Source organism: Bos javanicus, chromosome 3 (genome assembly GCF_032452875.1).
Source record: "Bos javanicus breed banteng chromosome 3, ARS-OSU_banteng_1.0, whole genome shotgun sequence".
In the NCBI taxonomy this organism is placed as follows: domain Eukaryota; kingdom Metazoa; phylum Chordata; class Mammalia; order Artiodactyla; family Bovidae; genus Bos; species Bos javanicus.
This window is the reverse complement of record NC_083870.1, coordinates 91690448-91716438: the sequence shown is the minus strand read 5'-3', so window position 1 is coordinate 91716438 and position 25991 is coordinate 91690448. Positions and strand designations below refer to the sequence as shown.

The following is a 25991-nucleotide window of genomic DNA, read 5'->3' as shown; positions in this document are numbered from 1 at the left end:
TCCTTTAAGGAACACACCATCCCCTGGGCTCCTGCCCACATAGACACGGGTGTAAAGTTCTTACCTCTTCTCTGTTCTCCTGGGGCAGAAGGAAAAGCTGGGGCCTGGCTCCTACAACTTCAAAGACTTCCTAGAAGAGCTGCAGTCAAAACCAGGCAGCACTCGTGGGCTGCTCAGCTCTGGGGAGATTCGCTTCCGAGGACTCATTGGGGTAGGTGTTCTCATATGTGGAGTGGGAGCCCTCCCACTCTCTCCTCTGGAGCATGCACCTGGCTGGGGCTGGAAGCACACTTTCACCTATGGTCTCCTTGCCAGGCTTGGCTAGGCTCTCCTCTGAGACCCCACAGCCCCTCTGCTTCCAGCGCCACCTCTTTGAGCCCACTGGCTGTCGTAGGGTCCTATTGTCTCCCCCACCAGACCAGGAGCTCTCTGATGGCAAGAAAGGGTCTGGTTCATCTTTGAGTCACCAACACAAAGCCAGGCACACAGTAGGCGCGCAGCAAACTCATCCATCTCTATAGCCATCTATCCAGCAAATAATGATGGAGCGCCCTCTAGTGCCACATACTGTTCTAGGCCCTGGGGTTCCAGCAGTGACAATGACAAGGTCCCTGCCCCCATGGAGCTCTGGTCCTAGTGGTAGTAACAACAGTACAAAGAAGCAAATCACATATAATCTGAGCCATGAGGGAAAATGAGACAGGGAGAGATACAAGTGATGGAGGTGCCATTTATAGGGTAGGTCTTCCCTGACTACCCTATAAATGGCACCTGGCACCCCAGTCCAATACTCTTGCCTGGAAAATCCCATAGACGGAGGAGCCTGGAAGGCTGCAGTCCATGGGGTTGTGAAGAGTCGGACACGACTGAGCGACTTCACTTTCACTTTTCACTTTCATGCAATGGAGAAGGAAATGGCAACCCACTCCAGTGTTCTTGCCTGGAGAATCCCAGGCACGGGGAACCTGGTGAGCTGCCGTCTATGGGGTCACACAGAGTCGGACACGACTGAAGCGACTTAGCAGCAGCAGCAGCAGCAGCAGCAGGGAAGACCTCTGGAAGGAGGTGGCATTTGAGCCAAATCTGTGTAGGTGCTCAATGGAGACTCATGGAATCTGTGAGTCAGGGTGGAGGAGGCGAGAGCAGAGGGGTGAGGACCCAGACATGAGGACCTTTGACAAGGTGGAGGCCCCAGGTTTGATTCCAGGTGCTGCTGGAGGACAGTGGAGAAGGGTTTGATGTTGGGGGGGTGGTTGGAGGCATTCAGATAGGAGGTGATGGTGGTGAGAGGTGGGGGTGGCAGGAGGGCTGCATGGTGTCGTGTGGGTAGGGATGGCCATCTCATGGGGGGAGGACACTGAGTGGGCACCGCCTCTATAAGGCAGCAAGGGCAGAGATGGGGTCACACCCACACTGCCAGCACTGCCCCCCTCCCCGGCCCCCATGCTGTGCTGGACACCCCATCCTCCTCCCTCCTCTGTGTGCCATGAGCTCTCAGCACGGGGGCTTTGCTCCTGCTCTTGCCCTACCAGCAATGCTGTTCCTCCTCCCGCAGCCCCTTCACCTAAGGGCTCCCTCCACCCCCCTCAGCTCTCAGCTCCGAGGTCTGACCTGACCCTGTGAGATGCCACCCTGTCCCAGGAGCCCCGACTGTGGCTGTGTTCAGTGTGTCTTTCTCCCAGAGCACAGCAGCCCCCAAGGGTGGACACATCTGCCCGGTTGATTCGTTGCAGAATTCCCTGGTCCTGGCAGCACCTGGCACATAGTAGGCACGAGGTAGGTCTTTGTGTACTAAGGGCACACCTGCCTGCTAAGTACCCATTCTCTGAAACACTCTTGATTTTTTTTTTTTAATAACCACTCCAGACCAGTCCTTGGAGGCTCAGAGAAGATAACGTCTTGCCCCAGTGGGCCAAGCAGGCAAGGAGGGGGGATGTCCAACCACAAAGGCAGGGCCTTTCCTCCACACTTCTTCACCGTGAAAACTCCTATGGAGCCTGGAGATTATTCGTTGCCCCGTTCAGGGGATGTACACATGCATCCTCAGGTGCAGAAGCTGTAACTGCCCTGTAGGAGAGGGGCTGTCTGGAGGCATTGAAAAATGAGTCACTACCTTCAAATCTAAAGCAATAATAGCTGACACTAACACAGCACTCGACACGTGCCAGGCACCATTCTAGACCTGAGTATACTAATTAATGTAGTCCTCACAACAACCTATGAAGCAGGCACAATCATCTCCACTTTACAGACAGAAAATGAGCACAGAGATGTTAAGTGACTGCCCTCGGTCACAGAGCTACTCAGTGGCAGAGGCAGGATTGAATCCAAGGTCTCCACGTATAACCACTGCACTTGATTCACTTGCGTTGTCCCTTGACGATATGTGGAGGACAAGGTCTGATGTCAGAGCCCAGCCCTGTTGAAGGCAGAGGATTTGGGGGAACAGATCAGATGCTGGCTGTTTCCTCCTGGTCCTCAACACTGGGGCTTCTGGGAGGGCTGGCTGAGCAGGTGAAGGTCCCATGGCCTGTCCCTCCCTTCCGGCTGTCTCTCCTCCCCTCTGGTCCCCATATCTGCTGCTGCGGTAACTCACTAGGCCCTGCGGGATTTCTCTGAGCTGCCCTCCTGGGCTCAGGGCCAGACAGTGAGTTTCAAGGAGGGGGCACTGAGCAGGGGGAGCTCACATCCAAGGCCTGATTTTCTCACTGTCATCTTGCTGTGAGTCCTGGACTGGCCTCCTCTGGCCTCTGGTCCCTGCAGTCGTACCCCCACTGCTGGTGGGACAGGCCTACAGATGCCACCTGTACAGGCTGCTGACTTCCCTGTGGGGGCCTCCCCAGTGCCAAGGTCAAAGCTCTGGGTGCCTGCTTGAGGGCCTGTGAATCCTTCCCCAGAGAGGACGGGGCTGATGAGCCACACCCTGCAAAGTCAACGCCTTCTCTGCTAGCCTGGGATCTGCCTCCATCCCCCTCCTAGTACGCTCTGCATTCCCTGGGCTGTGGGGACACCAGGATTCCCAGCTTTGGAGTCCCTTCATCAGTTTCTCTCCTCGGCTCCTCTTTCCCAGGCCCCACGCTCCCACCACCCTCTTCCTTTTTTTTTCCTCCCTTGAGACAGCATCATGCTGCTGCTAAGTCACTTCAGTCGTGTCCGATTCTGTGCGACCCCATAGACGGCAGCCCACCAGGCTCCCCTGTCCCTGGGATTCTCCAGGCAAGAACACTGCAGTGGGCTGCCACTTCCTTCTCCAATGCATGAGAGTGAAAGATGAAAGTGAAGTTGCTCAGTCGTGTCCGACTCTTAGAGACCCCATGGACTGTGTAGCCCACCAGGCTCCTCCATCCATGGGATTTTCCAGGCAAGAGTACTGGAGTGGGGTGCCATTGCTTTCTCCGACAGCATCATACTTGTTTTTTATTTATTTATTTTTGCTGTGCACCTTCTTAAGCACCCCCCCCCCACCCCATACCTCAGAATCAAGTCTGGACACCCTGCTTGGCTTTCAGGGCCATCCCACTCTCTTCTAGCGTACCTCTCCCATTGTCTCAAAGGTGCTCTTCCTGCCGCCTCTACCTGGGGGACCTGTCCCTCCCCGTTCATCTTCTGGGATCCTTCTTTTTCACGGTCCAGCTGAAAAAAATTACAAGTGACAATTTCTCCATTCCCACACACCTCTCCCCCCAGAATTAATCACTCCTGCTTAGGTCCCCAAAGGCCTGAAACAACATTCTAGCTAAAATCAGGGGCGTTTACACCAGCCCACATGTGTTACTGCACCTCTGATCCTGAAGGGTCGAAGGGAGAGGTGGCGCTTTGTTGACAGAGTGCCAGCCCTGGGCTCTTCTTGGCCTCTGAGCTCCCTGAGCAGCTGCTCTTGCTGCTTTGTTATGACCCTCACGTCTAAGTTCTCCCCAGAGGTCATGATGCTCACTGTCTGGGAAACAGTAGAGGATCAGAAAGATCACACATGGATTTAGAAGGTAAAACCCTTGCACTGGCGCTAGTGGTAAAGAACTCACCAGCCAATGCTGGGGATGTAAGAGGCCTGGGCTTGATCCCTGGGTCGGGAAGATCCCCCGGAGAAAGAAATAGCAGGCCACCCCAGTATTCTTACCTTAGACAGGAAGAGTGGCAGTAAAGCACTCCCCACTCCCAGCAAGGGCAGGATAAGGCTCTTTGTGCTAGACGGGGACACTCAGGCTAGCCACGCAGCTGGAAGGGGCAGAGATGGGGTCTGAACTAGTCCCTTTTGTCAGCACCAAGGGACTGGTAGGTTGCAGTCCATGGGGCTGTACAGAGGTCAGACACGACTGCAGCGACTTAGCACGCACACACACCCCTTTCCAGAGGGGGGACCTTGGACACAAGGTTTCCCTCTCTGAGACTCAGTTTCCCCATCTGTTGATTGCAGTGGCACTGATCCGATCTCATCAGGTTGCTTCTAGGGCCAAGATGTTAAGGCTTGTAAAGCACCTAATACTTGATGCCAGGACCCACTTTCCTACTTTGGGGCTTTTCTCCTGAACACACCTGGAAACCCTGGGCCCTGGAAGAAGGCAAAGAGCAGTCTTGCTCCTCTGAGGGTGAACAAATCTGATGCCCTCTGTGGCCTGACTCTCCCAGCAAAGCTCCCTGTTCTCTCTGCCTGGCCTAATTCTGGGCTGCTTTCCGGGAGGTTCCAGGGCTGGAGGGAGGCAGGGCTGAGCCATCATCTGTGGAGCAGCAGCGACTCCATGTGGCTAAAAGATGCAATGCAGCAGCAAACATCCTGCCAGATCTTTACCCAAAGATGGCCCCTCTCCCACCCACCCACCCACCCGTCTACCCACCTACCCTGCAGGGTGGCTCTCTTCATTACACCTAGAAAGGCCATACCTCTGACCCTGGCAGTTGTTGCAGCCAGGGTCATTCCGACCCAGATGGTCATTCCACCCATGACCAGTTCTCAACCTCTCTTACCTCTTTCTCCACCACTTCCCACTCCCCCAACCCCCTCTGTCAAGATAGCTACCCGACTCTGACTACCAGATATTGGCATGTGCTATGGGCTGAGAATGTGCAGGAGGCTCTAATGACATTATTTCCTTTCATTTTCATTACCCTGGAAGAAAGTACCCCTGTCCCTGTGCTTACAATATGGACCATGAGGCTAAGGAGGGTCTTTAAGTGGCATGCCCAAGATCACTCAGCTAGGAAGCAGAGGGGCCAGGATTCGAACCTGGGACTCCAGATACCCCCAGGTCACAGCACTGTTCACAGAACAGTGGAAAACCCATTCGTGTTAACGCAGGGCCACGACACCAGGGTGTGTATAATGGATGGGATTTCTGAGATCACCAAAGCAAGTGGCTGTCTAGGGATCGGGGAAGGATAGCTTCATTCTCAAGAGAGATGACATTTGAGCTGACTTTGCAGGACTAGAATCTTCCAAGGTCAAGAAGACAGGAAGGGTGGCAGTAACGGCACAAGCAAGCAAAGGCAGGGAGTTTGGCAGACTGAGTATGTTTGAGGACCAGCAAGAACCTCACTTTAGCTGAAGTGTCAGACCTAGGAAGGGAGCTGTGAGGAATAAGCTGGACAGACTAGTGGGGCCGCAGGGAAGAATCTGAGCTTTTTTATTTCTTATTTTTTGTGGCTGTGCTGAGTCTTTGCTGTGTGCAGGCTCTCTGGTTGTGGTATTCAGGCCTCTCACTGCAGCGGTTTCTCTTGCCGTGGAGCGCAGGCTCCAGGTGCACGGGCTTCGGCAGTCGCAGCCCAAGGACTCAGTAGTTGCGGTGCACAGACTTAGTTGCTCCGCAGCATGTGGGATCTTCCGGGACCAGGGATGGAACCCGTGTCCCCTGCACTGGCAGGTGAATTCTCATCCGCTGTGCCACCAGGGAAGTCTCGAGAATCTGAATTTCGGAACTGAAGTCTTGAGCGGTGGCAGAGGCCCGCAGGCCCGCAGTGCTGTGTGTTTCTGGAAGGCAGTTAACATGCAGGGTCTCTGACAATCCCGTTCCCCTCTGGGGGGCATCTCTCCCTCAGGTGCACACAGTAGCACAAGGAGTGGGACTAATGGCCTTTGTATCCCTCCCCCACCCCCAGAACTACTATCCAGGGCCTGGAAATTATGGGGAGAAGGGCAACCCATTCACGAAGCTGGAGGAGAGTGCCTGGAACCGGTCTCACTCCGAGGGCCTCATGTGCAGAATGGCCAACAAGCCGCCCCCCTTGGCTCATCAGGTATCCCCCTCACCTGGCCAGGCCTCACCCAGCTTCCTGTACAGCCCTGGGTGGGGGGAGTCCCAGGGCAGATGGGGAACCTGAGGCCCCAAGAGGGTGATGTACCTGTAGGGATTGTCCTCTGTGTTCTGTTCCAGGGGAGTGGTCTGGCACCGGGCACGTACACCTTTAAAAGTGGCATCGAAGTGTGCCTGGCAAAAATCACGGGCACCCGTGGCCCCTACGACATTTTCTCTGGTGACCGAAGCAAGCCCCAGCCTTACGGACATTATTCTGTGCAGGTGTGTGCCAGACGGGCTGTGCCTTCCCCGGCGGGAAGACCAGCCTCGCTCATCCACAGCACCTTGTGTGCCAGGCTCTGCGAGGGGGAGGTGGGGGAACAGGGGGCCCTCCCCATATCCTGCTCACTCCCCACTCCCAGCAACGGAGGGATAAGGCTCTTTGTGCTAGATGGGGAGATTGAGGCTAGCCACGCAGCTGGAAGAGGCAGAGCCGGGATTTGAACCCCAGGACGCTGTCTGGCTTCACCACCAGTCCCTTCTTGTCTGCACCAGCGTGAACTACAGAGGAGGTGCAAGTGGTCACAGTGCCAGGCCTGGAGGCCACCAGGCTTGCTGAGACCTGGATGGTGCAGCCTGGGTGTCCTGCTGTTTTACAAACACTTGCAGCCACCGCAGACCCAGCTAAGCTGTCTGGGTTAGTGGCAGAGAACTGGAGGGTCAAGAGAAGAAACTGAGGTAGAATTTTAGCTTGGTGCAACCATTTCCTGCACCCACCAAATCCTGTTATGTGATTCCCTAGCACCCTGGGCTTTGCTTTCATAGCAACTGGAAGAATCTGCCTGCATTGCAGGAGACACAGCTTCTATCCTTGGGTTGGGAAGATCCTCTAGAGAAGGGAATGGCAACCCCCTCCAGTATTCTTGCCTGGAGAATTCCATGGACAGAGGGGCCTGGCGGGTTGCAGTCCATGGGATCACAAAGAGTTGGACACGACTAAGCGACTAACACTTTCACTTTATCTAACTCCCATTACGCATGTAACTCATGTGTACCTTGGTCCAGGTAATTGTCTAGCTGCAGGGGAACCTCCCCCTGTGGTACTTACATTTTAATGCAAAAAGAAACACAATCACAAGTGAAAACTAGGCAGAGTGTTAGCAGGAGGTGGAGCCTACGATCAAGGCCTCAGGAGCGCTAGGACATGAGGGGTGGTGGGTGGTGGTGAAATGCTGATATACTTTTGGCCCCGCCCTGCAATCTGGCTTCTCCCTGTGGCCTCCCAGTCCTCCTGATGACCAGCTGATAAGGTGTCCTGCACAGCATAGCAGGGTCCTTGGACCCTCCTCAGGCCCTACAGCCAATGCCCAGTCCACAGGATAAGATTTTGTGTTATCGAAAAAATAGGCATTTTCAAGAGCAGTTTTAGGTTCACAGCAAAACTGAGCAGAAAGTACAGGTTCTCATATGTCCTCTGCACCCCCTACATGCACAGCCCCCTACTATCAGTAATCCACACCAGAGGGGAATATTTGTTACAGACAATGAGTCTACATGGACACATTATCACCTGAAGTCCATAGCTTATGTTAGGGTTCACTCTTGGTGTTGTGTGTTCTATGGGTTTGGATAAATGTATAATAACACATATCCACCATTATAGTGTCATACAGAGTAGTTCCACTGCCCTAAGAATCCTGAGTGTTCCCCCATCACACTGGTTTGTATGTATTTGGACTATCGCTCCTGCTTAGAATAAATGTCAGTAAATGTCCACGAAGCAAGTGGAAGAAGTAGATGAAGGCAAGCTGGGCTGCAGGGTGTAGCACACAGGAGGGGCTGTTAGAGACCCCCACCTGCCTGCCCCGCCACCGGCTGGACCCCCTGCTTGTCTCTGTGGGGAGGCTCTGGAAACACAGACCTTGCTTTTCTTGGCATAACAGATCTCTTTTATCCCCCTCTGTTTCTCAGAAAAAAAGACCCAGGGAACTGACGAATTTCCAGAGCTTCGTGGAGGAGCTTAACCTGCATCACAATAAGAGGCGTGGAGTTTTTTCAAAAGTTCCTCGCAACCCGCAAACCCCTACAGAAAGAATCTACTGGACCACCCTTAGCCAGTGCCCCCGAAAACTAGTCAGTGTCCCCGCAGTGGCCTTCCTTCCCTCTTTTCTTGGAAGGGGACTCCCTATGCAGAGGCAGGGTGGGATGGAGGTGGCTGTTTCAGGGGAAAGCCCAGGTTTGGGTCCCAGACTCACCTAGTTCCCAATCCTGGTCTGGTACTCACTGGTCTCAATGGGTCAGTCTCTCTCACTCTCTGAGCTTTGGTTTACACACTTGTCCCGTGAGAGTGACCAGGTGGCTGTGAGAATTCAATGAGGTTAGTACTAGAGTCTCTAGCAAGGAGCCTGGCAGCCGGGAAGTGCTCAGCGGGCATTTCTGCCCCTCTCTCCCCTGCAGAGAGGATGAGGGGAAATCTGGAGGTGGGCTGAGTGTAAGAAGCACACACCTGTTCCGTTCAGAGGAGTGGTGGGCTCCTCTCTGAGGGCTCAGCAGCCAGTGATCTGAGTAGCTTCTGGACTTTAGTTGACCCCCACGCATGGTCTGCCCCCCATAGATCGCTGAGGGCTTGGGAAGGTGAGGGGGTGGAGAGGAATGAGCAAGGGTACCAATACTTCCTGAATACCTGCTCTGGGCCAGGCAACTTTCAGCCTCCTTGAGGAAGGGATTGTCTTTTACATTTCATGAAAGAAAACTGAGGCCCAGAGATCAGAAGGGATTTGCCCGGGCTCCCAGCAAAGGGGAAAAGGAGCTGGGAGTGGAGCCCAGCTCAACTAGCTCCAAAGTCTGAGTGGCTTCCGCTCCCCAGGCTGGGTTCTGGAACACCTCTCTGGACCCTGCCAGACCCGGAGGGCCCCCACCCCGGGAATCTGGAAAGAGGTGTCAGGCTGATGGGCAGGGACAGAGCGGGTAGCAGGGGTCATGAGGGCACCGCAGGGCCCCTTCACCCCTAGAGAATGGGCTCCAGGTGAGTTGGGGGTAGCTGGGTGCCTCCCAGTATTCTTGGCTCCAGGCCCAGGGCTGCCAGGTAGGTGAGGTCACCTGCCCTGGCCCCAGGCTGACCAGCGCCTGCCCTCTCAAGCTTCCGGCCTTCATTCCTCTCTCCTAGGCTACATCTGGTCCTGGTATGTGGCTTCCTCCAGAGAAGGAGTGCAAACGCACCAGCCAGCCTCCCTTCCTGCTGTCCTCCAAGCGGACAGGCTCGAAGGCCTACCAGGTGATCATGGGAAACTGGGCGAGTAGGTCTTTGTGGGGGGCACACGGTGAGGGGCAGGGAACCCTCTCCAGGCAGCCCTGGAAACTGATGCTCCGAGGGAGTGGATCCCACCTGCTTTTCCCACCAGGTTGGTGACTAACACGTACCCCCGCTGTCTCATTGCTCTAAGGCAGTGGTTTTTCAAACTTGGGTGGGCATTAGCATCACCTGGAGGGCTTCCTAAAATACAGATGGCTGGGCTGCAAACCAGAGCTTCTGATTCAGTAAGCCTGGAGCGGGGCCCAGGAACATGCATTTCTAATGAGTTCTCAGGCCATGCTGATAGTGCTTGTTCCAGGGACCAGTTGGAGAACCACTGTGCTAATGGACATCACCCAGAGCCATCACACTCTTATTTTCCAAGGGAATGCTCCCTCCATTCTCTTTGTGTTTGTCTTGGGGCCTCAGGGATACCTGAGGGAGTTGGCCCATTTCTCGTCTCCGGTTAAGCAAGGGCCCTCCTGACCCTTCTCCCCTCCCCACCAGTGGCAGCCGCCCCGCGTGTAAGATGTCATCGTCAGCTTGTTGGTGTTCCTGTAAGACAGCCACACTCTTGAGCTCGTGTGCCGGCCTTCTGCATTTGCTAGATGGCATTGAGTATTCTGTTTCTCATTCCTGCCCTTTACTTTCCAAGCCCGCCTTTTCCTGTGGTCTGATAACCATAAAGAAATGAGCATGAGTCCTAAATGAGTAGCTCCACGACAGGTCACAAAATGGACTCATTGTGCAATGGTCCCCCAGAGGGTTGAAGAACGTTTTCAGCCCCCCAGGGCCACCCCCTCAACCTCTGTCCCCATCAGGTGGTTCCTGTCCTGACTTCCATTAGCACAGGTTAGTTTTGCCTGTTTCCAAACAGCTGGATATTTTTTTTAAATCAGTCAAGATCTTTTAATAGACAGTGCAAACTATAATTTCCTCTGAATATAAATGTATGCACATGTTTCCAATAAATTACCTATCACTTATCACAAATGGCAACAAGGACCTTAGAGCCATGTTAGAAAAATGTCTAGCGGGAATTTAACAACCTCACGTGCTCTCAAGAGAACACTGTCCATTTCAAATTAGCGTCACAAACTCCAAAAAGACTGGGGGAGTGGGAGTGAGGAGTGGGCCAGAGTGGGAAACACAGGGGCCAGTACACAGGTGACGGACAGAAATATAGCTCTCGAGGAAACCAAAATCAGACGCATTATTACAGTTTAGGACAAGGAAAAGCCTTGGTTTTAGGGAAAAAAACAACAACCCAGGGCTTCTCTGGCCCAGAACAGCTTCCTGAAACTGACATGGTTGCTGCTCCCGTGTGGCTGGCGCCACCCCCTGCCCCTCCGCTCTCTGCAGCTGTGTATTTTTAAGCTGTGTATTTCTCCAGGTTTCCCTGGGAACATCTTGCCACTAAGCTCTTCCTGCCCCATCTCGCATCCCCAGACCCCAATTCTCCCCCTTCTGCTCCACCTTTTCATCTCCCAGTGATATCTCGGCCCCCGTGTGCCAGCACCCCCTGCCCTATTCTGTTCTTGTGAGGTCGAGCCAGTCAAGGCCCCACGTCTTCCTTTTCTCACCTCCAGCTTGCACCTCCTACAGGGGGAGGGTCATCACTTGGAGACCCAGTCTGACCTTGGGACAGATTCTGTACGGATAGCGGGTTCCTGTCCTGCCTTCCTCCTGCCCTCACTAGTCACAATGGACAGGCAACATCTCCCCTCTGAACCTCTCCACGAGGGCTTCTTATACCTACAACCCAAGTTTCTGGGTGGGATGGGGTATTCAGTTCAGTTCAGTTCAGTCACTCAGTCGTGTCCGACTCTTTGCGACCCCATGAATTGCAGCACGCCAGGCCTCCCTGTCCATCACCAACTCCCAGAGTTCACTCAAACTCACGTCCATCGAGTTGGTGATGCCATCCAGCCATCTCATCCTCTGTCGTCCCCTTCTCCTCCTGCCCCCAATCCCTCCCAGCATCAGAGTCTTTTCCAGTGAGTCAACTCTTCGCATCAGGTGGCCAAAGTACTCGAGTTTCAGCTTTAGCATCATTCCTTCCAAAGAACATCCAGGACTGATCTCCTTTAGAATGGACTGGTTGGATCTCCTTGCAGTCCAAGGGATGGGGTATTAACTTCCTACATAAGGTAGCAAAGCTGCCATAACAAAGTATCACAAACCAGATGGCTTGAAACAACAGAAATTTACCCTCTCACAGTTCTGGGAGCCAGAAGTCTGAAATCCAGGTATCGACAGAACCACATTTCCTCTGAAACCTGTAGGGGAGATCCTTCCTGCCCTCTTTCAAGCTGCTGGTGGTGGCTGGTGATGCTTGGAACTGCTTGGCTTGTAAATGCCTTGCTGCAGACCCTGCCTCCATTTTGAATGGCCATCTCCCCACTGTGTGTCCCTGCTTATGAGGACACTGGTCACATTGGAGGAAGGACACACCCTACTCCAGTATGAGCTCATCTTAGCCGGTAATACCTGTAGCTATTTCCAGAGAAGCTCACACTCTGAGGTACTGGGGGTTAGGACTCCACCTATCTCTTTGGGGAACATAATTCAATCTGTAACAGATGGAATAGGGAGATGGGGGGGGAGACTGGAGATTGAGTCTCCAGGCCAGGCATCCAGCTTGCTAATGTCCTGCCTCCTCTCTCTGGTGCAGAACCCCGTAGGGGTGGGTCGCTACCTCAACACTCAGCTGTTGGATACAAAGGACTGTCGGCAGCGATACCGGTCCCTGTTCATGGGTGGATCCAAGCGCTACCCCTCGGACCCAGTGCGGGAGATGATCATGCAGTGAGTGTCGCTGGAGCTCCAGCAGAGGGCCAGGGCACGGAGGGGCTTACTCTGGGCTGGGGGGGGGGGTGTGCTCATGCTTGGTTCCCATGGGAACACAGCTGCTGTCCCTAGGGCCAGCCAAACAGCTGTGGCAATGGAAAGAGTTCAGATGCCAGCTCTGATGCGTACTGGCTGTGGGAGGTAGGGCACATCGATCAACCTCTCTGAGCCTCATTTCCCTCAGCTGTCAAATGAGTGGAGGACTGTGAGATACTCTGTCCATAGCTGGTGGTAAGGAGGAAAGGAACTCGATGGACACGGACTCCCTCACCCACAACCCACACAGTCTAGGATTGCCTTGAGTGCTGTCACCATGGGGCGTCTATTTCTTGGTGTTGAAAATGGGGTTGGTAAAACTCATCTCAGGAAGTTGGGAAACCTAAGAAAAAATATGCATGAAATACCATGGCTGACTGTCAAACTGTGAATGTTAGCTGCCTCCATGTTTTACTAAACTAAGATGCTGTGCCACCAGTTGCCATGCAATCTCAACTTCAGGAATGTTAAAAGGTGAATAAACATGAACTTAAGAATTGGAAATTCCATTGCTGGAAATTCTCGTGTGGGCATGAAGACCATATTCCATGGGACCAGATCTCTCAGGGAAAACCAGCTTTTGTATATAGATATATATGTGTCTTTAATCAAAGTGGACCTATGTCTTCCTTCTTGATTGACACCCATGCTTTTATGGCTTCCTTAGAAAGGATAATGGGAGGTGACATTGTTGATAGGCTGCATGCCTGAAAAAGATTCTTTTTCCTCCCTGCACAGCTGATCAGTAGTTTGGTTGGAAATAAAATTTTAGTTGGAAATAATTTTCCCTGAGAATTTTGAAGGCTTTGCTCCATTGCCTTCGACCTTCAAGCGTGGTTGTTAACAATTTCAATGCCATCTTGGTTTTCCTGTCCTTTGTAGGCAACCTGCACCTTCCTATCTGGAAGTTTGTGGGATCCTCTTTCTGTCCCTCTGTCCCTTGTGTACTGAAATTTCATGATAACAGGTCTGAAAAAAGTGTGAAAGTGCTAGTTATTCAGTCGTGTCCGACTCTTTGTGATCCCATGGACTGTAGCCCGCCAGGCTCCTCTATCCATGGAACTCTCCCGGCAAGAATACTGGAGTGGATAGTCATTCCCTTCTCCAGGGGATCTTCCCAGCCCAGGGACTGAACCCAGGTCTCTTGCACTGCAGGCAGATTCTTTACCTTTTGAGCCATCAGGGAAGTCTTAGATGATGGGTCTAGTGTGAGTTTATTTTCATCCATTGTTTTGGGTCCTTGATGCGTTCCTTCCTTCTGGAAGCTTAGGACCTTCTATTCTGGGAGAATTTTTTGTGTTTTTGTCTTTGGTGATTTCCTGTCTTCTGTGTTCTCTCCTCTCTTTTTTAGATGAATGGTAGACATTCTGGCTTGATGCTCTGTTCTTTTTTTCCTTGTTTCTTATTTCTGCCTTTTTTGTCCTATTTTTTTTTTTAAAACATTTCAGACCCTGCTATTGCCTTTTGAAAATTTGAATCTCATCTTTTTAAGTTTCCGAGGGTTCTTTTGCAGTGTGGATTGCATTTTTATCTTCTACTAGCCCCTGGTTCTGCATGCAGGGCGTTCTTTGATTTAAGGACGACAATGACAGTCTTCTTTCCTTTTCCTTTTGCTCCCTGCATTGTCTCCACTTCTTCCCAGTTCCCCTTTTTTCTTTCACTTGTTCATATTTGAGAAGAAAGCACTAAGAAATGCTATGGATCTGGGTAGGGCTTCACTGGGAGCGAAGATGGGGATCTGGTCATTTCATTGGGAGACTCTGAAGTCAATATTTCTAGGCATTTTCAGTGGCACCTTTTAGCTTCTCTAGACAAGAATCCTATATCCTGAGGGGTAGGGATGGTGGTGAATGTGATTGCTGGTGTTTAAGGGAAGGAGGGTTGAGGAGTCCCAGTCAGTATATGGATTTCACCTACTCCCTCTGTTCTTACTATAGTGCCTGTCTGCCCACCATCCACTGAGATCCCCCACTGCCACCCTGACTCTCTGTCTCAGTAATAACCCTCCAGCCTCCTGCTGGGTGGGCGAAGTGTGTGTGGTGCAGAGGGTCTGACTTTCCTCTTGTTTTCAGCAGTTTCGCTCCTGCGTTTTGAGATACTTGTGGCTCTAATTTCCGGGCGTCTCTGGGGTTTGTGGCAGGAGCTGGCAAGCTTCTCATTGGCTTGCCTGCTGCAGGCAGCTTGCTCTTAGGCCCTCTCAGCTCTGCTCATGACTCCCTGCACTTTGCATTTCCTTGAAATTGTAAACATCCTTGTCCCCTGATACCTCTTCTCCCTTTCTTGCTCGTCTGTTTAAAAACAACTCCTTTATAGTTCATTCAGTGAATTGCAAGAAGGAATAGAGGTAAATGCACAGATTCATCTTCCTTGTTTAACTGAAAGCCACGCGGACTATTTTTGTGTGCAAAAGTATGTTGCCCTTTCTAAACAAGGTGGCTAGCCTTCTTCTACAGGTGTTGAACCAGGACCTGAGAGTGCAGCAACTTGCCCACGGTCACACAGCTGATGGTGATAGAGCTGGGGCTAGGCTCCAGGCCTTTCTTTCTAGTTCAGGGCCCTTTCCACACACCAGTGCCCATGTAAGGGTTTGGGGGATGGTGAGCTGGGAAGAGTGTGATGCTCTGATTCTGGCAAGGCCAACCCTCCCCTGCAACCTGTCAGCAAAGCCCCATCCTACATACTGTTTGCTCAGCAAAGGGCTCTAGAGGAGAGAAGGATGGCCCACTCCCACTGGACCTTCAACTTTCTCCCTGTGCACATCTGCCTCCCTTCCGGTACAAATTTTTCCCTTCACCACTGTTAAAACACCCAACATTTAGGCCTGTGCGAGTTATAGGATTTCCCTTTTAACCTGGCTCAGAATTCTGTGTCTCCTACACAGCTGTGTGGCATGAGACATGTTACTTGGAGACAGACTTTCATCTGAAAAGTGAGAGTGAACAAAATTACCACATTGTAGAGTCTGCGTTAAGTGTTAAAGAAGATCATGCATGTACATGCGCCCTGCCCTGTGGATGACACTCTGTAGGCATGTTTAAGTGCTGGCTTCCCTTGCCCTTAGCTTCTGCGGTACCTTGACAGAATTCTGTCTTGTTAATACAAGGGTTAAGTTTTTACAGAGGCTGGAAGTGCACATGATACAGGAAAAGAAACCACAACGGCTTAAACCACCCTCTGTTGTCTAAAGACCCAAGGAAAAGCTTCTACTCAGACAGATATTTGATACAGACTGTAGAGAAATAGGGAGACAGTTGAGTCCTGAGGGAGGGTGGGAGCTTTGAAAGAGGAGGTCAAAAACATTAAATGTGAGAGTAAAATACTAAAGATTTCTCCTGAAGTCAAGAACAAAACAGAGATGCTTATATCACTGGGAATGTTCAACATTGTTCTGGAGTTTCTAGCAAACATAGTAAGACAAGGAATAAAAATATTAATAAAGGAGCAAAATCATCACAATTTATAATGATATGTGTGTTTACCTAAATAAATCCGAGAGTTCATTTTAAAACGGTAACACCAGGGAAGCTAGTGCTGTAATGTGTATAAAGTTTCCTCTGATACCACAACAAATAGAAAACTTAATTGAGAAGAAGAACAGGATTCCATTCCTATTAGGCACGCGAACAATAAAATGCACTGGGATAAACTTAATAAGTATATTTAAGACTTAAATGAAAAAAAAAAATAGAAACCTTTACTAAAAGATATTGAAAAAAGGCCTGAATAACTGGAGAGAATACCATGTTCATGGGTGGAAAGATGATATTGGAAAAATAGTAATTCTTCCCATTGATGTACACATTTAATGCCATTTTTATCAAATTGTAAGGGGGTTGGTAGGGTGAATTGAATAAATTTATTATAAACTTTGTTTGAAAGAGTAAGTTTGTGTGAATATTTTAAAAAATAGAATAACAATCCATTAAAGACGCATTGCCAAAGTGAGAATTTTTGGCAAATGTTTTTAAAGTAGTGTCTTTAAAGGTAATGGCTCCTTTATTTGGAAATTCTTTGTTTATTAGACTTAAAGAAATCCTCATAACAGTGTGAATGCACTAAATGTGGTTAATTTTATGATATAATGATTGTACTGTAATAGAAAATTCTCCCCCACTCCAAGCAAATCATTTTTCTATACCTTGGAGATTCTGACTAGCTTGATATAACACCAGTTCCTTTTTGTGGATATTATTTAACATTCAATTATAGTGGCATATTAAATGTATAAAGGAAAGGGAGGAATTTCACCTTATTTTTTAAAAATGCACTGCCCTATGCATAGATAGCACTATGGAGGACTAGGCCCCAAAATGCTGACCATAGTTAAACCTGGAGGGTCTTTGGCATTCTGCCTTGTTTTATTTCTGAAATGTTTGAATTTTTCCAAATAAACGTGACTTTTATCATTAGAATAAACAACAACAACAACAACAAAAACAGGAACTCTTGAAGCTGACCACACAAATTATGGGTTCTCCTTGTAGACCTGTCTCCAGCCAAGAGTCACCTTTGTCTTTTAGACCTCAGGTTTTTCATCTGTAAAAGGGGAATGCTTTATACCCTGTAGGACATGGCCAGGTATAATTAAGGCTTATGAATGTTACTGAATGGGAGCTAATCAGCAGATACCTGTGAGAGTCTGATGGTCAGGCTGGTATATGATTCTCCCTGGGGCTCAAGTTCATTGTTCGTGAAGTCCTGACTCAGTTGGGCTCTTGGGTATGGAGGACTGTGCTATGCAGCACAGAAGGTAGGTCATACATTGGGAAGAAAGATTTCTTTATATGCTGTTTCATTTATTGGTTCATTTGAAAAGCCTAGTCTGTGCTTGGTTCTGCCCTGGGTACGACTGAGCTGTTTTCAGGTGACGAGAAATATTCTGTCATTCATTCATTGAGGTTTTCATTTCTGAGTTCATATTTGAATTTCTAAGAGTTATGTTTGTCTTCTGAATGTCCCTTTTAGTAACAGCATGCTTTTATTTCATGGACACAATGCTTTCTTATCCTTTGAAGATATTATTAAGACAAGTTTTCCTGTCATTGTCTCTCTCTCTCTTTTTTTCCCCGTGTGTTTGTTTTGGCCTCAGTCTTCCATACGAAAAAATGTTCTCAAATATCTGGTAATCACTTTTCTAATTCATTTATTTATTGGCTGCACTGGGTCTTCGTGGCTGCACATGGGCTTTCTCTAGTTGCGGAGGGTGGGGTCTAGTCTGTAGTTGCAGTGTGCGGTATTCTCATTGCAATGGCTTCTCTTGTTGCAGAGCATGGGCTCTGGGGTGCACAAACTTCAGTAGTTGTGGCTCAGGGGCTCTAGAGTGTGGGCTCAGTACTTGTGGCACACAGGCTTAGTTGCCTCAAGTCGTGTGGACTCTTTCAGGACCAGGGATTGAACCGGTGTCCCCTGCATTGCAAGGTGGACTCTTAACCGCTGGACCAGGGAAGCCCCTCTGGTGATCCTTAACTGTGCACTTATGTCCAAGTGAACATCCTGCTGAAGACTCTGAGGCACTTTTCGTTCTCTCCTGGAGCACCTGTTCGTGGGTTTAACCGTAACATGACCAAGCTGGGTATTTTCACTGGGGGAATTTCAATGTCAGTGATGTTAGATGTTTTCCTCTTGGCCTTGGCCAGAGAAAGTTCTGGGAGATGTAAACCTGGGTGCCAGAGCTTTATGCTGGGGAGAAGAACCTAGAGGTCTCAGTATTTAGTGACCGAACTCCCATTTGATTCCCTGTTTTATTAATAAATAGGATACTCATAACATTGACTCTGCCTGGTGTCATCCTGTACAGAGAACTTCTCTGTCTCCAGAGAATCAGTTCTGCAGTCTTCATTTAATAAGGGCTCTCCTCTGGCTGCAGAGAGTGGAGAGGGAAGCTGATATTACACAGACTTTCCATCAGTAGCCCTGTTTTGGTTCTGCTTTCACTCCCACTGCCAGAGGTACCAGGCGCTGCCAGTACCTGGGTTTTTGGAGTGAGGGAATTCTTAGCTTTAACTTCTGCTGCCTTGGGATTTAGCGTTCTTGAGTATGTTAACATAGTTACTGTTCTTCCATCTGCTTTTCAACTTCCAAAATATTCTTACTGCTGCTGCTTCTATTCTTTTTGTCCTTGTGGGTACATGATTTCAAATTTGTATTCCTTTACTCCTGTTTTAGTGAGATTTCAGGAGGGATGGGGGTTAATATATGCATTCAGTCCACTAAAAATGTAGTGAAATTTCTGAGTTTCAAAGGTAAAATAAAAATCTTACAAATATGAGACCTAAGAAGACAACCTACAATCTAAATAAAAGGCAATCAGACATATTTTGGGCCGCTCCTCTGAAACATGAATGATAGAAAACACTGTTTATACAACATGAAAAAAACTTGAGGCTGTAGAATTCTCTATGTAGCCAAACCATCATTCATGTGCAAATAGAGATGCACAGGGATTTGGGATGTATACCAAATATATCTTTTCTGAAAATATTACTGGGGGATATACTCCAATCAAGTGAAAAATGAATTAGCATAAGAGCCCAAGAAAGGAGAAGATGACATGAAATATAAGAATATATCTAGCTGTGATTTACCAGGATGGAGGCATTCTCATTCTCAAACAGCAAAAAGAAAAAGAGGTAATACAAAAACCAAGCAAAATAGAATTTAAGGCAAAATACTAAATGGGACAAAGATGAGCTCTGCTGCTGCTGCTAAGTCGCTTCAGTCGTGTCCGACTCTGTGCGACCCCATAGACGGCAGCCCACCAGGCTCCCCCGTCCCTGGGATTCTCCAGGCAAGGACACTGGAGTGGGTTGCCATTTCCTTCTCCAGTGCATGAAAGTGAAAAGTGAAAGTGAAGTCACTCAGTCGTGTCCGACTCCTAGTGACACCACAGACTGCAGCCTACCAGGCTCCTCCATCCATAGGATTTTCCAGGCAAGAGTACTGGAGTGGGGTGCCATCGCCTTCTCCTACAAAGACGAGTAGTTGCAGTTATAAACACAATGAACCTTCACACACCCAAAATACCAGTGACAAACTTGCACAGTCATAATGGGAATTCTTAATAGACCTGTCTGAAAATTTGACAGATAAGGACATAAATATTTATTTGGAGGATTTGAATAGGTATGTTTTACTCCACATTATTTTCAGATACTCATGGAACATTAATAAAAGTTGATCTTCTAAGAAGATCCCATTAAAAATATCTAAATTAAAAATACCCAAAAAAAAAAAATACCCTATATAGAAAATTTTAGGTTACTCTTTCTAAACAAAGTACAATAAAACAAGACTTAACAATAAAAGGATAACCCTCAAAAACACGTACTTGGAAAATAGTAAGAATTCTTCAAAGTTCTTGGGTCTAAGAGAAAATCTAGTTTGACATTATACTTCATTTAGAAGTCAATTGCAATGAAAACTCTGTATCAAAACCTATATAATATTGTCAAAATTCATAGTTTTAATTGCTTTTAGTATTAAATAAGAAAGATTGAAACCAACAGAAGCAATCATTTGATTCTAGAAGCTTAAAAAAATTAGAGTAAATTTAAGGCAGAAGAATTAATGAGAACAAATGGAGTCTGGAAGGATGCAGGCTTTCTCATTGCTGCTGCTGCTGCTGCTAAGTCCCTTCAGTCGTGTCCGACTCTGTGCGACCCCATAGACGGCAGCCCACCAGGCTCCCCCGTCCCTGGGATTCTCCAGGCAAGGACACTGGAGTGGGTTGCCATTTCCTTCTCCAGTGCATGAAAGTGAAAAGTGAAAGTGAAGTCGCTCAGTCGTGTCCAACTCCTAGCGACCCCGTGGACTGCAGCCCACCAGGCCCCTCTGTCCATGGAATTTTCCAGGCAAGAGTACTGGAGTGGGTTGCCAGGCTTTCTCATTGGATCCTCACAGCTCCTCTGTGTTGATGTGCTATTGTTAATCCCTGCCTTTGGCTCCAGAGTGGTAACCACAATCCAGTGTGTGTGGGTGGAGAAATGTAGAGTTCACAGACTATGGGGATTGTCAGGGCTATCTTTGCATGTGTGTGCATGCGTGCTCGGTTGCTTCAGTCATGTCCAGCTCTTAACAACCCCATGGACTGTAGCTCACTGGGTTTCTCTGTCCATGGGATTCTCTAGGCAAGAATACTGGAGTGGGTTCCCATGCCCTCCTCCTATCTTCCCATATAGGGAAAAATGAGGTGCAGAGGGGTAGAGGTGATGCAAATGGCTCAGAGGCCCGCAGCCAAATAGCAGGCAGGGTGGGGACCAGGGCTCTGAGTCAGACCCTGAACGTCAGCATCTCCTCCTTGGCAGGTTTCGAGAGGCCATGGGTGTGGCAACCCACTCCAGTATTCTTGCTAGAGAATCCCATGGACAGCGGAGCCTGGCAAGCTGTAATCCATAGGGTCGCAAAGAGTTGGACATGACTGAGCAACTTACGACTGGGTAGCAACACAACATGGCCTCGAACAGTTTGCTGTCTTCAGTCCAGGCGAGGGAGGGTGCATGTGTGCGGAAGAGTTGTAAAATCTCCTTCTGGAGTGTAGTGACAGCCAATCTTTCTCATCTGTCACTTCCAAGCCTCACCTGCTTCTTCCTGCCAAACCGCAGGTTCTGGGTTTCCAGCTAGGCAGCCTGGGATTTGACTCCTGTGTGGGAAAGGCAGCCTTTTGTTCTTCATTTTTTAGACCTGTGCACACCATAGCTGCTTCTAAAATGTGGTTGACCAACCAATGGACCAAGTTCCCCCCGACCCCCGGTCACCTTTCTGGCTCTTACAACCTGGTTGCCTTACTCCATCTGGCTACCCTCTGGCTGTGTGGACATGCCCACTTTGCACTCCGGCCAGGCCACGCTGTGTACCACTCTCTGTGCTTTAACCACACTGTGATCTGTTTTGAAACACTCTTCTCTTAGTTTCTATCTGGAAAATTCCTATTTATCTTCTACAACTTCACTTAAATATGAAGCCTTCCCTGATTTTTCCAGATGACGTCTCTTTATTTTCAGCCTCTTGAGCCTTCCCAGATCGGAGCATTTTCCCATCATATTTTAATTATTTATTCATATGCCTGTGGTCCCTACTGAACAGAACTTCTCTATTCTCCAACTCCAGTATCTAGCTGGCACGCGTAGAAGGAGCTCAATGCATATTTGTTAAAGGAATAGACTCTGATGAAATGGTTCAGAGTCTGGATAACTCTATGCGAGGAAATATCCAGTTCAATCTGTCAGAAGCTTATTTTTCTTAAGTTTTTCAGTTGATGTTCTATTATGAAAACTTTTAAACATACACCAAAATAGAAAGGATTTTACAGTGTACCCCTATACATGCATCACTTATATTCCAGTCATTAATGTTTCACTCTTCTTGCTTTCTGACATATCTTTCTATCTACCCATCTATTACTCACCTGTCTATTGTCTATCATCCTTTTGAAAAGTGAAGTCGCTCAGTCGTGTCCGACTCTTTGCGACCCCACAGACTGTAGCCTATCAGGCTCCTCCGTCCATGGGATTTTCCAGGCAAGAGTGCTGGAGTGGATTGCCATTTCCTTCTCCAGGGGATCTTCCCAACCCAGGAATCGAACCCAGGTCTCCCGCGTTGCAGGCAGACGCTTCACCATCTGAGCCACCAGGGAAGCCCAGGATGGGTATCATCCTTCTACCCATCTCTAATTATCTTCAGTTCAGTTCAGTCGCTCTGTTGTGTCCGATTCTGCGACCCCATGGACTGCAGAACGCCAGGTCTCCCTGTCCATCACCAAATCCCGGAGTTTACTCAAACTCATGCCCATTGAGTTGGTGATGCCATCCAACCAGCTCATCCTCTGTTGTCCCCTTCTCCTCCTGCCTTCAGTCTTTCCCAGCATCAGGGTCTTTTCCAATGAGTCAGTTCTTTGCATCAGGTGGCCAAAGTACTGGAGTTTCAGCTTCAACATCAGTCCTTCCATTGAATATTCAAGACTGATTTCCTTTAGGATGGACTGGTTGGATCTCCTTGCAGTCCAAGGGACTCTCAAGAGTCTTCTCCAACACCACAGTTCAAAAGCATCAATTCTTCGGTGCTCAACTTTCTTTATAGTCCAACTCTCACATCCATACATGACTACTGGAAAAACTATAGCTTTGAATAGACTGACCTTTGTTGGTAAAATAATGTCTCTACTTTTTAATATGCTGTTTAGGTTGATCATAGCTTTTCTTCCAAGGAGCAAGCGTCTTTTAATTTCATGGCTGCAGTCACCATCTGCAGTGATTTTGGAGGCCAAAAAAATAAAGTCTGTCACTGTTTCCATTGTTTCCCCATCTATTTGCCATAAAATGATGGGACCGGATGCCATGATCTTCGTTTTCTGAATGTTGAGTTTTAAGCCAACTTTTTCACTCTCCTCTTTCACTTTCATCAAGAGGCTCTTTAGTTCTTCTTAGCTTTCTGCCATAAAGGTGGTGTCATCTGCATATCTGAGGTTATTAATATTTCTCCTGGCAATCTCGATTCCAGCTTATGCTTCAACCAGCCCAGCATTTCTCATGATGTACTTACTCTGCATATAAGTTAAATAAGCAGGGTGACAATATATAGCCTTGACGTACTCCTTTCCCGATTCGGAACCAGTCTGTTGTTTCGTGTCCAGTTCTAACTATTGCTTCTTGACCTGCATACAGATTTCTCAGGTTGTCTGGAATTCCCATCTCTTGAAGAATTTTCCAAAGTTTGCTATGATCCACACAGTCAAAGGCTTTGGTGTAGTCAATAAAGCAGAAATAGATGTTTTTCCTGGAACTCATTTGCTTTTTCAATGATCCAGTGGATGTTGGAAATTTGATCTCTGGTTCCTCTGCCTTTTCTAAATCCAGCTTGAACATCTGGAAATTCACGATTCACATACTGTTGAAGCCTGGCTTGGAGAATTTTGATCATCACTTTGCTAGTGTGTGAGATGAGTGCAATTGTGCGGTAGTTTGAGCATTCTTTGGCATTGCCTTTCTTTGGGATTGGAATGAAAACTGATCTTTTCCAGTCCTGTGGCCACTGCTGAGTTTTCCATATTTGCTGGCACATTGAGTACAGCACTTTCACAGTATCATCTTTTAGGATTTGAAGTAGCTTACCTGGAATTCTGTCACCTCCACCAGCTTTGTTCATAGTGATGCTTCCTAAGGCCCACTTGACTTCACACTTCAGGATGTCTGGCTCTAGGTGAATGATCACACCATCGTGATTATCTGGGTCATGAAGATCTTTTTTGTAGAGTTCTTCTGTGTATTCTTGCCACCTCTTCTTAATATCTTCTGCTTCTGTTAGGTCCATACCATTTCTGTCCTTTATTGGGCTCATCTTTGCATAAAATGTTCCCTTGGTATCTCTACTTTTCTTGAAGAGATCTCTAATCTTTCCCATTCTGTTGTTTTCCTCTATTTCTTTGCACTGATCACTGAGGAAGGCTTTCTCATCTTTCCTTGCTATTCTTTGGAACTTTGCATTCAAATGGGTATATCTTTCCTTCTGTCCTTTGCCTTTAGCTTCTCTTCTTTTCTCAGCTATTTGTAAGCCCTCGTCAGACAACCATTTTGCCTTTTTGCGTTTCTTTTTCTGGGGGATGGTCTTGATCATTGCCTCCTGTACAATGTCACAAACCTCCATCCACAGTTCTTTAGGCACTCTTTCTATCGTATCTAATCCCTTGAATCTATTTGTCACTTCCACTATTGTGAGGGATTTGATTTAGGTCATACCTGAATGGCCTAGTGGTTTTCCTTTCTTTCTTCAATTTAAGTCTGAATTTGGCAATAAGGAGTTCATGAGCTGAGCCACAGTCAGCTCCCAGTTTTGTTTTTGCTGAGTGTGTAGAGCTTCTCCATCTTTGGCTGCAAAGAATATAATCAATCTGATTTCAGTATTGACAATCTTGTGATGTCCATGTGTAGAGTCTTCTCTTATGTTGCTGGAAGAGGGTGTTTGCTATGACCAGTGCCTTCTCTTGGCAGAACTCCGTTAGCCTTTGTTTTATACTCCAAGGCCAAATTTACATGTTACTCCCCATAATTATCTTACAATTTGGTAAAATTTGAAGTGAATGGCAGACATCAATACTTCCTCATGATTACTTGAGTAGGCATACTGACTTTTTAACAGTTTCAACTGAAGTCCCATTCCTTGTCCAGGAATCTGAAACTGAATCATAAATATCCATTTTTATAATAATAATAATAATAAATTCTTATATTATTGGAGTTTATAATATTGAAAGTGATTTTATATGTATTTACTGTACACAGTAGCTTTAAATATTTATTCATTATTTATGTGTCTGTGTTGGGTCTTAGTTGCAGCCTGCAAGATCTTTTGTTCAGCCATGTGGGTTCTTTCATGGCAGTGCACGGACTCTGTAGTTGTGGTGCATAGGCTTAGTTGCTCCTTGGCATTTGGGATCTTAGGTCCCCGACCAGGGATAAAACCCATGTCCCCTGCATTGCAAGGCAGATTCTTAATCACTGGACCAGGGAAGTCTATACAGTAACTTTAAAAGGTAGGAATTACTCTCAATATTTTTCAATTGGGTCCACTGAAATTCAGAGAGAGAGAAAGGGACTTCCTAAAGTTGCTGCTGGGCAATAGCATTCATGTGTGCAGTCTTCAAAAATTAATTGAGCACTTACTAAATGCCAGGTGTATCCTGGCTACTAGGACATTGTAGAATAGAATCAGAGAGACAGCAGTTCTGTCCTAGAGAGGCTCCCAGCTTTCTGGGGAGGGCACTCAACCCCTTCTCTAGAGTTATAGGGCAATATGAGGAGGAGGGTGAGGCAGGAGGGCCCAGGATTTTTCTACATCCAGGCTGTAGGGGAAGTTTGTTAAGCCTATAGCCTTCTGGAGGATGAGACCAGGAGGGAGGACCCTTTGAGCCTAGGAAGGCTAAGGCAACAAATAGCCTTCACCATGATCTGCATTCTCTTCCTCATCCCCCCTGTGCATACCTGGTCACTCCCTTTTACCTCCTAGGCCTCTGTGCATGCTATTTTGGTGGAGATTTGGAAGTTTGGACAGAGGACTCAGGAAGTTCAGTGCAGAGTCCCCTTTCCCCAGGGCTCCTAGCTATGTTCTTTGCACGAGGGTTCACTTCTTTCAGGGAAGAGGAAAAAAATTAGAGAGGAGGAAAGTGCATGAGCAAGGGAAAGGAAGCAAAAAATCTCAGGGCATGTCTGGAAAACACTAGACGGTTCATTTTGGATGATGTATGCAGTGTGTAAAGGGCAATTGTAGAGAATAAGCCTGGTGGGGTTGGCTAGGTCAGTTCTTAGAGGCCTTGATTCTGAAGCTAAGCTGCTCTGACTTTATCTGACCTGTGAGAAGCCACAGAAGAACTTCTGTAAAAGATTACCTACAGCCAGTAAAATTCATCCTTTTTAGGTATACAGCTGTATAAATGTTTTCCTGTTCAGTGAGTTTTGACAAATGCATATAGTCATATCAAAATAAGCGAGATATAGACTATGACCATCGCCCTCAAAAGTTTCCTTGTGCCATCTATAGTCAGTTTCCTCCCCCTTTCCTAGTTCCGAGCAATTGCTGATACGATTACCAACACTATA

At 48.1% G+C, this 25991-nt stretch overlaps 1 protein-coding gene across 1 annotated transcript in view; it reads left to right on the top strand.

The window, feature by feature from the left end:
• Window positions 1-25991, top strand: part of CIMAP2 (ciliary microtubule associated protein 2) — a 32763-nt gene that overhangs the window by 3523 nt on the left and 3249 nt on the right. Inside the window, exons 4-9 of the mRNA XM_061411822.1 lie at window positions 89-211; window positions 6091-6228; window positions 6366-6509; window positions 8199-8360; window positions 9394-9501; window positions 12194-12327. Of these exons, the coding sequence (XP_061267806.1) occupies window positions 89-211; window positions 6091-6228; window positions 6366-6509; window positions 8199-8360; window positions 9394-9501; window positions 12194-12327 (809 nt within the window). The remainder of the gene's footprint in view (window positions 1-88; window positions 212-6090; window positions 6229-6365; window positions 6510-8198; window positions 8361-9393; window positions 9502-12193; window positions 12328-25991) is intronic.